At 39.8% G+C, this 13563-nt stretch overlaps 1 protein-coding gene across 1 annotated transcript; it reads right to left on the bottom strand.

Moving 5' to 3' along the window:
* Positions 1 to 491: 491 nt before the first annotated feature.
* On the bottom strand, positions 492 to 9253 carry ankrd55 (ankyrin repeat domain 55). Its single transcript, XM_079447838.1, has 10 exons — positions 7946 to 9253; positions 7716 to 7846; positions 7529 to 7638; positions 6479 to 6539; positions 5275 to 5403; positions 4536 to 4720; positions 3920 to 4087; positions 2688 to 3346; positions 2468 to 2557; positions 492 to 1051 (listed from the first exon to the last, which is right to left on the bottom strand). Exons 1-10 carry the CDS (start codon positions 7989 to 7991, stop codon positions 780 to 782), a joined length of 1851 nt encoding a protein of 616 aa, XP_079303964.1. The 5' UTR covers positions 7992 to 9253; the 3' UTR covers positions 492 to 779.
* Positions 9254 to 13563: the final 4310 nt, after the last annotated feature.

The following is a 13563-nucleotide window of genomic DNA, read 5'->3' as shown; positions in this document are numbered from 1 at the left end:
TGGGACTGTCATGATCCTGTCACTCCAAACTAGAAAAACAACCACAAGAAGAGCAGGATCATGACAGTGTTCATTTTTCCCCTCTTTATTATTCTTTACGGAAGAACATGTAAAACAGCTGATACTTAAAAAAGTGAGACCTCAATTGAGTACAGGCTATGAAAGAACAATCTATGTGGGGAAGAAAGAAAGTATCTGTATGTAAAAGAAACTTGGTATCATTTTACAATTCTATCCGACTATTGGACTATAGCTACTTTTGTGTATAAGCTGTCGGACAGCATATGGACTGTTGTGTGTGGACATCTTAAAGCCGTTTGGGTGATCTTGCTTCTGCCAGTATTTGTTATGTTGCTGCGTCACATGATTCAGAACATTAATTATTTAATTAATAAATAATTACTTCATGCGCCTCAATATAATGGATATTTGTCCACATCCTGGGTGTGAGGATCTCTAAAAGCTATTAAAGTCAATGATTATCATGGTTATAGAGACTAGATATCTTGAACATTTATTTTATTACGAGTTATTATTCACAATTAATCTTAAACCATGTCTTTAAGTAATACTGTCAAATGGAGAACCATATACAGTACATAACACAGAAAGATCAAGCTGTATGAAAAAATAGCTTTCTGTACAGACTTGGTTTTATCAAATAAATACATTTGCATCGTCATGCTCTCTTCTGCCCCACTGCAACCATTGATACACAAAAACCTGAACAGTATTAAAATGTAGAAAAATTATTGTCTGTTTTTTGGGGCAGTTGTTCATCAGGATGTGCTGTCAGAATTATTCTCAGGCCTTTGAGATGTGAGTGGAGATGGGCTGCGTTTTCTCTGGGGAGGTATGGCCGGCAGAACCTGAATGTTCCATAAAGGTTCTAGTGTGAGAGGAGTCGGGACGGATCCGAGCGACTGGATGTGGGGAATGCCGGCCCTGTTCATTTTGGATGTGAACGGAGGGGGAAGTCCAGCCAGACTCATTCCCAGCGATGATTTGGACTTCTTCACTCCCTGCGAGACCTGGTCTGGTGGCAAGGAAACTGCAAAAGACATTAGAGTGTTTTTATAAATAAGTTGTAGTCTTTCAGCACACAAAACACATAATACAACTAAACAAATGAGCAAAATCCTGATCAAATAGTTTTAAACTGGAGTATGGACCCAATGTAGAATATGCAAGATGAAAAAAATCTTCTTTACATCTCCAGCATTTTACAAGGCACGTAATGCTCTCTTGGGCATTGCTATGGTGTGGATCTTTCTTTATGATCAATGAATTTGCTTTAGTTAAAGTCAAAATGGTTATTTTGTAACTTACTTTCTAATATTGCCAATATAAAACAACAGTGCTTGTTTGTAGCATCATAAACAGTGTCGTGAAGACGAGTGGTGAGACACGGACGGGGGTTAACAGATATACAGGTAAAACATTAGGTACAAATAGGCTTTCCTGTAGCTCAGTGGTAAGAGCATGGTGTTAATATCGGCAAGGTTGTGGGTTGGATCCCAGGGGATTGCACATACTTAGAAACAAATGTGTAGGATAATGCAATGTAAGTCGCTTTGGATAAAAGTGTCTGGTAAATGTAAATGTAAATAACTGAACTCATACAGAAACTCACCACATGGAACTAAATAAACCAGCACAAGACAGAAGACACCTGGGCATTAAATGAGGGATCAAATCAAGAGGGAACAGAGACGAGAGCGTATGGCAAGCCAAATCAACAATTATTGCCTCTCTCCACATTAAACATGAGGTTCTGTCATGATCCTGGCACTAGACCAAGAGAATCATGACATGATGTGGACGAATCATGACAAATAGCCTTTCAGATATAAATACAACAACAAAAATAAGAGATTTAAAGGAATAGTTCACAAAAATAGCACAATTTCTCCTGTAATATTATCAAAATCAGCCACTTATCAGTTGGATCACATGACGAATTAGTTGGTTAAAACCAAAAGAATTAGTTGGTTTTTCTCTCCTCTCTAATTATTATTATACTGTCGAGTTGACACTTGAGAAGATTTCCAGTGACTTATTAGTAGCTGCTGACTCTATGCATATCCTTTTTATTTTGACTGTAGCATGTGATACTATTTTACACAGATTGGAGTCTATGGGACCTTTTTTCTAATTTTTTGGCCGATTCATCATGTCGAATCAACTCATCTAGGAGTCGGATCATTCTCATTGGCTGTTCAGCTTAGCAAACCACAAAAAAGTGAGCCATGCCACCAAATTTGAATGTACTGCGCTGGTCTGTATGGTGCCATGGCCATGCCACATATTCATCACTAACAAAGCTCAAAATATGAATGGCTTTCTGACACAAACGTAACATTTCTCTTCAGTAAACAGTTGTTTACCCACTGGAGTAATTTGGTCTACTATAATGATGAATGAACTGTATGTGATCTCCTTTTAAGGTGTCATAAAGGAAACTTACACCTGTGAGTGCAGTGGTCATGGATGGGAGCGAGACTGTTACGCGTAAGGGTGGATTCTCGAACTCTCATGGGTAAGAGATGATTTTGAGCTGCTCGGAAAAAGAAAAAAACACAGATGTGCAATATAAAAGCTGTGGTTAAACCAAGTTAGGAGCACTTCTGAGTGCTGTAACAGCTATTTGAAGAATCACTACTATAAAGACATTTAATTTCTCTTACCTTGATCATTTCTTTGTATGTATGGTGTTTGATTTGAACACAGTACATCTAGAGGACTGGAACTTTCATGATACAGTCTGTCGAGCAGGCGTTCCGATGGTCCCGAAATCCACGCTTTGTGACTCAGTATCTGATTGGACTCCATCTTCCATGCAGGTCCGAGACCTTTCTGACTCTTACTTTTACCATCAAACAGGTCGTGCTCGCTCTTGCTCTTCTGTGACCTGTGAGCTAAATGTCCTACCACGTGACCTGAGGCGTTTCTGTGGGTCAAAGGCTGGGAGTTTACCAGCAAGGATTTGCCTAGAGTGATGGGTGGAAGACTCTGTGTGCGTATGGGTGGGAGACTCTTTAAGTCCTTGCAGGACGTGTCCTCGGTCAGGTGGACTTTCACAGACTCATTATTGTTTAGTTTTCTTACAGCCGAGTTGTTTTCACTCTCATTTCGGGTTAACGGTTCAGCGACACTGTCGAACATCGTAATGATGTCATCTACTTCAGACGTCTCCTCCCTGAGCTGACAATCTTCACTCAAGTCAATCTGCTGGGAAAGTTCTTTCTTCTTCTTGCAGAAGATCTGGTTTAGCATGCGAAATTTTCCCTCTTTCCGTATAGAGTGGTCATTGTTTGGAGCGTGAACCGAGCCACTACATTTAGACCTGTGTTAAGCATGGGCAAGATTTATTTTACACAGACACTAGGAGGACTTATACTGTATATAAAATATATTACAAACAGTCAATTTAGAGGACACATCTAAATGTCATATCTTATGTCATATAGACAAAGATATTAATACTATCAAGATACGCCACTGCCGTTACAATGAATGGCGAAGAAAGCCACGTTCAATATGGCCGCTCTAGCGATGGAAGACCTGCCTTGTGGTGTGATTTGTTTTGCGCGATTTTGGCTTAGCAAACCAAAGTTATTACACAGTTCATGTCATGTTTACTTATTGATCGTTAATATGCTGTTTCATTGTGATTACAGCTTATTCACAAATTATTGATTGAAGCATATTTTTTTATATATATATATATAATTGACCAGTTTCAAGGCTGGCAGTTAGCTCACAACACTCAACATCAAGCCACGCCTCCAGTCTAGAAGCGTTGTGTTTTGACGACTGATAATTGGCTCTTTTATTTGGTAGATGAGACTTACGTCACTAAAGAGGCATTTTTTACCACGAATAGAACATGCAGAACAATATCTTTGTGTGAACCGACCTGCTTTGAGCAGAGAGGAGTTTGATGCAGGCGGTATGACCGCAGTACATGGCGTATGTGAGTGGCGTGTTCTCATTAATGTCTCGAGGACTGGACTCAGCCCCCAACTCCAACAAAACCTGTACACACTCGTCTTTCCCCGCTGCCGCGGCCCAGTGAAGAGGGGTCCTGACAGAAACACACAACATCATGCTGTTGAAAATAAACAGGACTGAAGATGTTGGTGCTATTCCTTACAGATGACATCTTTATAAAAACTTCAGTACTAACATCAATATTGTTTTCATGTCATCACACTGTGAGTCACATTGGAAGAGAAATGTTTACACATTTCTCATATTACGTTTTTAAGTGTGATTAGGTTAAGTTTACTTGATTGTGTTCTTCGCATTAGGAGGCATCAAAGGGCAACATGACATGAAACAATTGCTTTCTATCAACTCAAGGTCATTGATGGAATAAAACGTAATATGCTAACCTACATATGACAGTCAAAGATGAATCTGTTAACCTCATCAGATCAAATAAATAGCATTAGCTTAGCGTATAAATCCAGACATTTTAAATGAAACAAATGTTTTATGAAATGTAGCACTTAAGGGCCAAATAACTGTACCGTTCATCCACGTCTAAAGCCTGCAGGTTTGTCTCAGGAATGCGGGCTAGTTCACAGATGATGTCACTGAAACCTGCGGCCGCAGCAATGTGAACACAGGTCTTCCCATTTTCATCGTCGTAATTGATGACGGAGGAACCCAGATGATGGTCGAGGATGAGGGAACACATGAATCGGCTGCCACTCTGCCGGACAGTAAAAACACACATGTACCAATAATACATGTAACAAAGATTGAATCCTAGCGGTATTAAACATACATACAGTATATTAAACATCTTTCAGGTCGGTTATTCAGAGAAAATAACAATTATCGAAGAATTATCAAAAGACGTATTTCAAAACATTTACCACACGTCACACCAAATTGTAAATACAGATCAGTACAAGAGACCTTTGTATAACAAACACAAACAATTCATAATCACTTAACGTTCTTACACCGTGTCTACAACGGCTGCGTCGCATCCAATATCGGACAAAATGTACAATTATAATGGGTTCTAATGCGTTTGTCGTGTCCGGTGTAGACACAGTGTTAGCTAAAAACTTTCTTTCTTTTGCAGAACAACACTGGACCCCATCCAACACTATTGTGTGAACACAAAAACACATTTCTCAAAATCTCTTCTTCAAGGTTCCACAGAAGAAAGAGTCACAATGAATTTTATTGGGTGAACTACCCATTCTTTTTGAGTCCTGTCAGTTATTAAGCTTTCAGACATTCTGTCTTTTTCACCTGCACAGCCCAGTGAAGAGCGGTCTTAAAGTCTTTGTCCACAAGTGTCGGGTCGGCTCCTTTCTGTAGCAGGGCCCTGACATGCTCCGGTCGGTTGTGAAAGGATGCCCAGTGTAGAGCTGTCATTCCCTAATGAAAAGAAATGATGTGGATTAAGCCCAGTTTTTACTTGTGAGTCAGACCTACGCCGTAGCCTTTACGCCGCCGGCTACGTGTCGGTTTTCATTTACACTTCTGCCTCGTTGTCCGTGTCAGTTGCTTGTGTAACTAGGACAAGAGTCCAAGAATCGGCTGGTTTGAGAAGCATTAGCAGTGGTAGCGGCAAGTAAACGGTCACTTTTGTTACAGCTTGAAATGTTAAATACAGAAGAACAAATTATTTACTTAGATAATTCATTCGGAAATGCATTGGAGTAAACATGAGTAAACTATTGCAGAGTTTTTTGACCTGAGGGAGGGGTTCAAACAGACCAATCACAACGCTTGCGGTCCGCGTAGGGTACGATGCACAACTATATCTTACGCTTTAGACGACTCCTCATCTCAGCTTCAGACGTCAGGCCCACGATCCGTTGTCTGGACGTTTGATGCATAAGGTGCACATTTTTGGAAGTACTTCAGCATGTTCAAAGTCATCATCTGATCTAAGAAGTAAGCTGTCGTGTTTACAACGGTGCTCTAAGAATTCATCAAGATCGACTAAATGCTTCATTCTTAAAAGTATGCGAGGTTCACGGCATAAACTTATAATCATTTTGTTGCTGTTAACTTTTGACACGTTCATGAATTCACAAAGGTCTGTTACTGTGGGGACATTGCCACGCCTCTAAACATTAATGCGGCTCAAGACGAGACGTGATTGGTTGCTTTATCTGTCAGGCATATGGCCTATTTCGCGGGCCTTGGCCAAAGAAAGCCGCGGTAAGTTCCAGACAGCGCCGCCGCTCCCGCCAGGTGCATCATGCGCTGTGCGTAGGGCACCAAGTGCCGATGGGGAACCAAAAATAGCCTAATCAAAAATATACATTTTTTCAATCTAATATTATTTCATTAGGCTATAGAAAATTATTAGGCAGGCACATTTTAGCCATGTATATGTAAAAAACAAAAACGGCCGAACAATCCCATATCACCCCATCCACACCACCACCCGCCCTTGTACAGTCCGCGTATATTTTACAAAGACGTTTCTGCTGTGTTTTACCTCATTGTCTTGGTGATTGATTTCACACAGTGTTGACTGTTGAAGTAGCACAGCCATTAGTCTAAACAAAAAAAACAAAGAGAAAACATGTTACATCTCAACACTACCAGTGCTTTTGTATCAAACTCATGTATTTTAACAACGTATCATGTTCTCTAGTGTCTTCTTTAAGCACTCTCTGTGAATGCCAACACACAATACTTTTTAAAAGTTCCTAATTAAAAATAAGTGTCAACCAGTTCTTTTTGTTTTCTCAGTAGCATCTATCGTCAGATTAAGAGCTGCACAGCTTTTTTTGGTTTACTCAATTTTTGGACAAGTATTTCACCCAACTCAATTAACTGAGTAATGTCACATGACTGTCAATTGAAAATAAATTGTTGAACCAACTTAATATGAACATGGAACAATAAAATTTCTGCGTTTGCTCAATTGTGGATTTAGTTGACTCAGCTCAAAAGATAGATTTCTTTATCATCATTATGTTAATGTTACTCTATTATATACACACTACTTAATAGATGTATCATTTACACTGATAGCTTAAGTAATTGCTTAAGCTGTTTATGTTTAATCATTTTAGTAATGGCCTAACTGCATCATTTACTTCAGACCTCAACACTGAGCACATGAGCCTCAATCATGGTAACAATCCTCAAACATCATTCAAGATCATACAGTTAAAAAAGGAACTCTAAATACTAAAGGTAAGTTTCAATGACAACAAAAACAAAAATATATAGTCAGCAAACACTAAAATAGCAATAGTTTAAATAATTTTAAACTGCAAATTGAAAATTCTGCAATGCATGCTGGGAATTTTCAAACACTAGAATTGTTTATGAGACAATTTTTGAAACAACTTATTTCCACTTGTTAAGTCAACTCTTTATAGTTTTATTGTTCAGTTAACTAAAAGTTAATAGTTTGTACAACTTTTTGTAAGTTGGATTTTTTACAGTGCAGGAATCAGTAATTGCAAATGCAAATAAAAGATCTAATGATAAATCATTCAAACGATTCCTCCGGTTAAATTATTCCTCCGGTTACCTGAAGTCAGTTTCGGCAGTAGCTGCATGAATGGGCAAACGTCCGTTTTTGTCGGGAATATTCTGCTTGGCTCCGTTCCGAAGCAAACACACACAGCCTTCCAGCCAGCCCTGCAGAACACAAACAAGCAAACCAAACTACAGTAAAGAGCATTCAGAGCTGAAACCATCCTGAGAGACTTCTCTACCAGGTATGTTGCAAGTGAGAGAGACGTCCGTCCACAAGCGTCCTGTGTATTGATGGAAGCGCCCATCTTCAGCAGCAGTTTCACCGTATCCACCTGTCTCCCGGACACAGCGTGCATCAGAGGCGTGGAGCCTGTCAGTGACACAGAAACATTCAGAACACTCACGATGACTTGAAGGGTAACAAGACAGTGATAACTAATATCAGCAGGAGGGAAAGGTGAGAGAATACCTTCACCATCACAGTACTCGAGGATGGAAGGGTCCTCTCGTATCATGGCTGTGAGCGTGTTGACATCACCGTTTGCCGCTGCCTGGTACACCACATTCAGATCGACGTCCTCAGCAACTTCTGAAAAGAAAACATCATTTAACTGTGTCTGACAGTGTCATGCCACATCCATAACAATATGATACACAGTTGTTGAAGCAATAGGCTTTAAAGGGATAGTTCACCCCAAAATGTCCGTAACCGAACAGATCTCATCCCCCATTGACTGCCATAGCACGGAAAATAAATACTATGTGAGTCAATGGGGGATGAGATCTGTTCAGTTATTGACATTCTTACAAATATTGTCCTTTGTGTTTAGGAGAACGAAGAAATTCCTACAGGTTTGGAACAACCTGAGTGTGAGTAAATGATGATGGAATTTTCACATTTGGGTGAACTGTTAAAGTAAATGCAAGAACGAGTATATCGCGGACAAACCTGTATGCGTTTCTTTATTTTACAGAACACAAAAGAAGATCTTCTGAGGAACGTTGATAACCAAACAACACTGAACCCCATTGACCTCCAACACAAAAGCACTGCGACTTTTCTCTGCGAATATTCTCTTTTGTGTTCCAGAGAGAAAAGAGTCACATGGCGGTTTAGAACCACACGAGGATGTATAAATGATGACAGAAGTTTCATTTTTGGTTGAACTATCCCTTTAAAGTGTTAAAGTTGATGTGGCCGTTGAGGGCTCTGCCCTGTGTGTAGAACAAACACATTTGTTCTAATATAATGTGTAGAAATGTTTTGCATTATTCCAACTGCAATCAGATTTCATGATAATAATAATAATTACCTATTGATCAATCTTTAGAGATTTAAATATGAATTAAAATAAAAGACAATGCTCTCTTTTCATACACACACACACACACACACACACACACACACAGATGGTTACCCTTAACTGATGGGCTTTGCCAGAGCCTGATGGTTAGCATCGTCATGGCAACAGAGGCAGCGCCGCTAACCCCTCCTTAGCAGCTCATTGTGCGCAGTCACTTACCTTTGTGTTGCTCAAATACAGACGAAGCATTGAAATCCATAATAGATCATACGCAGATCTTAGAGAAACCCATCTGCTGCCCAACACATGATGTCCCTACTCGTCTCTTCCAGCGCTGGACGCTCCGAGCATCAATGTCGCCTCAGAGAGACGGTTACGATGCAGCAGACACACACAGATGCCTCGAGTCAGAAGATGCGTGTGGAGGAGTCACGGAGGAGAGCGTGAGGATCTGTTCCTGTTGGACTGTGCGTGATGATGTGATGGGAAAATGCACTGAGCATGTGCAGAAGCCCGTCGCCAACAGCAGGGTCAAATCTGTATTCAGTGCAATCAATCATGAGGAACAGTGCTGCTGTGGATGTCAAAAATTAAAACCCTTTCATGGTTTTCTCATCCACATGTCTTCCCTTACCTGTATGACTTGGTTTATTCTGCAGAATATAAAAGAAGATCTTTTGAAGTATGTCCTTTAGTCATGTGTCTATAGTCGTTGCTTGTAGAAGGGGGTGTTCCCAGAAATCAGCTGGAAACGTTTGGGTGAACAATCCCTTCATATTGTCTGGCTTTTCTTTTCACCCTTTCACATTTCTTCGATCTTCTTTTATTAAGACAGCTGTGTTTTTGTCTCAGATGAAATTTTTTTGTATGCAATGTATGCAAGTTTAGTTCTCCTGCTGTTTAACATTTAAAACATACACTGTATAAACCCGTCATTTTACAGACTTTTTCTGTTGTTTCTTAAAGATTTTCTATGTAAAAAAAACTATTTCTATTTAAGTTATTTTGTAAATACAGTCATAAAACTTAAAAGGACAAAAAGCGTGCAAATGAACAAGAATATCAGGAAAACATGTCATTTCACAGGGAAAACGTTATTTTACGGTTCTGCACCCAGCTGCCATAAAGTGTTAGTTTTTTTACAAGACTTCGATTAAAATCTGGTAAAAAACTGTAAAATTACTGCACAACGATTTTACAAGATAATAGGGGGAAAACAATCTATTACATTATTATATCCTAAAATTTGTATTATGTCTATATTTACTATTTAATATAAATGATACAGATTCGATTGTCTCCTGTCCTGATATTTGACGTCACAGTCTAAATTTCTTGAAATGTCAAGAATGAACCCTGTTAAAATAGCAGCAGCATTGAGAGTTTGACACATATTTTCATTCCATTCATATTCATCATGCTGTCACCATGGAAACCCTGATGGCCATCACGAGAAACATGCAGTCACTGAATCAGTGTGCAGATATGGGCTCATTGATGCCGAGATAAACATCTCACGACCTGCCCATCATCATCACACATAAATCAAATGTTTCATTCATAACATCAGTCATGTTTCTATAGTAACAGTTGCTGGCTCCCGCTCATATAGAAAGGGGTGTTCCCAGAAATGTGTGTGTGATTTTAAATGAACCCTGCCGAGAACATATACAATCCCGAATCCTGACAATCCTCCACAGACTCACCGATCAGAGACCTTTCTTTGTCCACGAGATGAGCCAGAGCCATTTCAAACCAATGTGTAACGTGACCGAATTCTGAATGGGAAACAGTAGGCGGTTCTGACTGAAGACAGTCAATGATGTTGACCTCTGGCCGTACAGATGTATATCGTTGGAAGGCTGTATGGTTAAAGTATAAGGAAGTTCAGCACACTTGCTGAAGATTTGGCTTGTTCCTAGAACTAGATGGGGAGGAGAGAAATGTTTTCCAGGCAGAAAACATTTCATGAAATAATACCATACAAAAATAAACCAAGATAATCCACTGACTGTACGAAGCATAAGAACAAAGACCGACACCAGACAAAGGAAACACTAGGTCTTGAATACACTTGGGTAACACCCGAAGAAACTAATTAACAAAGGACAACAAACATGGAACGCAACAGGAAAAAATGGACTCATGTACCCGTCTGTCACAGTCACCAGCCAGAGTGCCCTTGTGCTCCACAAGAGGGCACTCCATACACCACCCGGACAGAAATTCTTACTACATTTCCCATAATCCTTTGGACTCATTAATCCGTATTGCATCCACCTGTGTCTTGTTACCTCTGCCTATTTAAACACACACTCATTCATTGCTTGGTATTGGTTTAAGTTTAAGCTTGTTTTGTTTTGTTACCCAGTTGTTTAGTGTGGATTTATTGTTTGGTCTGATGCTCGACCTGTGTGCACCTTCAAATAAATTACACATGGAGCTTAACCTCTGTGTTTGTGTGTATCGTAACACTGTCAATGTGTATAATTGCATCCACCACTCAGAAACTAGTGTCTACAATACCGAAGAAGTCTTGAGTCCTCAAGTTACCAAACTCTCGTGTTCTGTAAAACCCGGTCTTTCATGTTTTTTGGGTCAAGACTTTGTAAATTCCCCTCTTCTCTTCCCATCCCTGAATGTCTTCGGCTCTGGGTCACTTGTGAAGAATGTTGGTCAGTGTTGACCCTCTTCACCCTGTGCTGTCGTCATCTGTTTGTGTTTGGCAGGCCCTGCTCTAGTTCTGGGCCGTGTTTCCATAAACCTTAACGCTACATCGTTCTTGAGTTATACCTCAAGCTGTACATTATCGTTATTGTGTTTCCCGAAACGTTCTTAGTTAAGAACACTTTAAGTCCTACGTTCAGAAGGTTGGTCTGGAGCGCTCTTAGCTATACCTTATACGAGTTCAATTAAATGCAACTATTTCTAAAGTGCTTATTTTATAAAGAACGCCGCTACCTCACATAACGCAGTGAAGAGGTCCCTGGATAGAGATTATCGTACTATTGATATCCATTCATTCAGCACCACCTGTCAGGGTAAGTGGGCAGAATCCAAGGCAGGCAGTAAAAGAGATATCAAAAATACTTTTATTAATAAACAAAAACCCACGACGGGGAAACAGAATAAATAAAGCAAGACATCAAACTAAAAACTTCCCGTGAGGGGGCAAAACAAACAAGGTCCAAGAACAAGACGGGGCACAGTGAAACAGCAACAAGGTAATCCAGACCAGGGAATAATCCAAGACACGACGGTGGGGAAGGGAGCACTAGTACATGTGACGGGAATCAAACACTGAGGGGAAGCTAACGAGGAAGCGACAGGGCATGGCACGCCAAAACAAACCAACGTCTCTCTCCACAAAAACATGTAGGTCTGTCATGATCCTGCCACAAGACTTATAAAAACATGATCATAAGAGGCAGAATCATGCAACCACCGCCATGGACAGCACCTGGTCACATGGGACGTAAGAAAGTAACCTCCTCAGGTATAGTTCGAGAAGCACGCCTAGAAAAGATATAACTGGAGTGAAGGTGCACCTTTAGAGTCTTCCTAACGTGCAGAGAAAATGTTATCGGGGATCGCAGCCCTGTTCTGTTTCACTTACTCTTTCATGAAGCATCAAAACTTTAAAAGTAAACTAAAGCAGATTGCCATAAAATGTTGTTTTCCGCTGGTACTCATTTCATTAGAATGTGCATATACTGTTTTTATGTTAGTTATAATCATACACAAGTATTACTGCCGGGCCAGCAGCTTCTTTTCTCCAAGACCACAGTCAATCTGCTTTTACAACATCAAGTCAATTACCCACTGGCATTACCCTAACACCTCAAAGTCACAGGTGAGTCTGAAGTATCATTTTAACTTCATTTTATTCCTTATCTTATATCTATCGTCGTATCTTCAGATCTCTTTGTGCTGACCTTCTGACATCGGGTAAGCTAAACTCAGCCTTTGACATTGACCCCTCAAACCCACCCTCACAAGATGGCTTTATTTAACCTAGAGAAAATCCACAGGCAAAAGGCACATATAAACTGACCATGAGGAAGTCCTGATGGTACCGACATGCCTAACATCAACCTCATGTATCCCAGCAGTGGAAGCGTGGCCAGTCATTATTATTTGCCAAGATACCCTGTAACGCTGTTATAAAAACCCTCACAGGGTGAAGTGAACTATAACGTAGTGAAAATGTGTATAGATGTTGTTCCATAAGCAGCTATCCAGTCCTGACAGCTATTGGTGCCACATGTTTTTCTTGTGGTTGTATTCAGCTTTGAATGTCACGGTAAAAATGATTTGGGAAATATATTGGATTAAGACGCATGACATGAAATACTGCACATGGCCACAAGGTAGTGCCCTGGGCTCTTTTCATGAAGTTTGTTTCAGCTTTATTAGATTATTTGCTCTTTTCATGGATTCAGAAGTTGCTTTGAACATGCATTTGCATCTACATGAAATCACTTTTTTTAATGATTTGATCTTTTCGTGAATTCAGTATTTGCTTTGGCAACATGACTAAAAAATGACGTCAGATATGGTTTCAATATTCCGTAAAGAACCATTTAGTTAAGGTTAAGGTTATGCATAGGGATCAAATATGATGACAATAGCTAGCTAGTCTTTTTCTGACGTTGACTTGATTTTTGTGTATTAGCAATTACAACATTTATTTCTGAAAGAACAAATTAATTTCCTAATAAAACTAAGCTTAAGTAAACATAAAATGATCAAATAACCCTATAATAGTAAATGTGTATTTGTT

Source organism: Barbatula barbatula, assembly GCF_947034865.1.
Source record: "Barbatula barbatula genome assembly, chromosome: 24".
Lineage (NCBI taxonomy): Eukaryota > Metazoa > Chordata > Actinopteri > Cypriniformes > Nemacheilidae > Barbatula > Barbatula barbatula.
Note: the sequence above shows the minus strand (reverse complement) of the source record. Positions and strands in the feature narration are given on the sequence as shown.

What these genes read in the sequence shown, in the direction of transcription:
- ankrd55 (XM_079447838.1), bottom strand. Translation starts at nt 7,991, where the DNA reads ATGATACGAGAGGACCCTTCCATCCTCGAGTACTGTGATGGTGAAG. An exon ending in TCAATCACCAAGACAATGAG is followed by an intron (nt 5,404 to 6,478) that starts GTAAAACACAGC and finishes TCTTTTCATTAG; the next exon opens with GGAATGACAGCTCTACACTG. An exon ending in CTCCTCTCTGCTCAAAGCAG is followed by an intron (nt 3,347 to 3,919) that starts GTCGGTTCACAC and finishes TGCTTAACACAG; the next exon opens with GTCTAAATGTAGTGGCTCGG.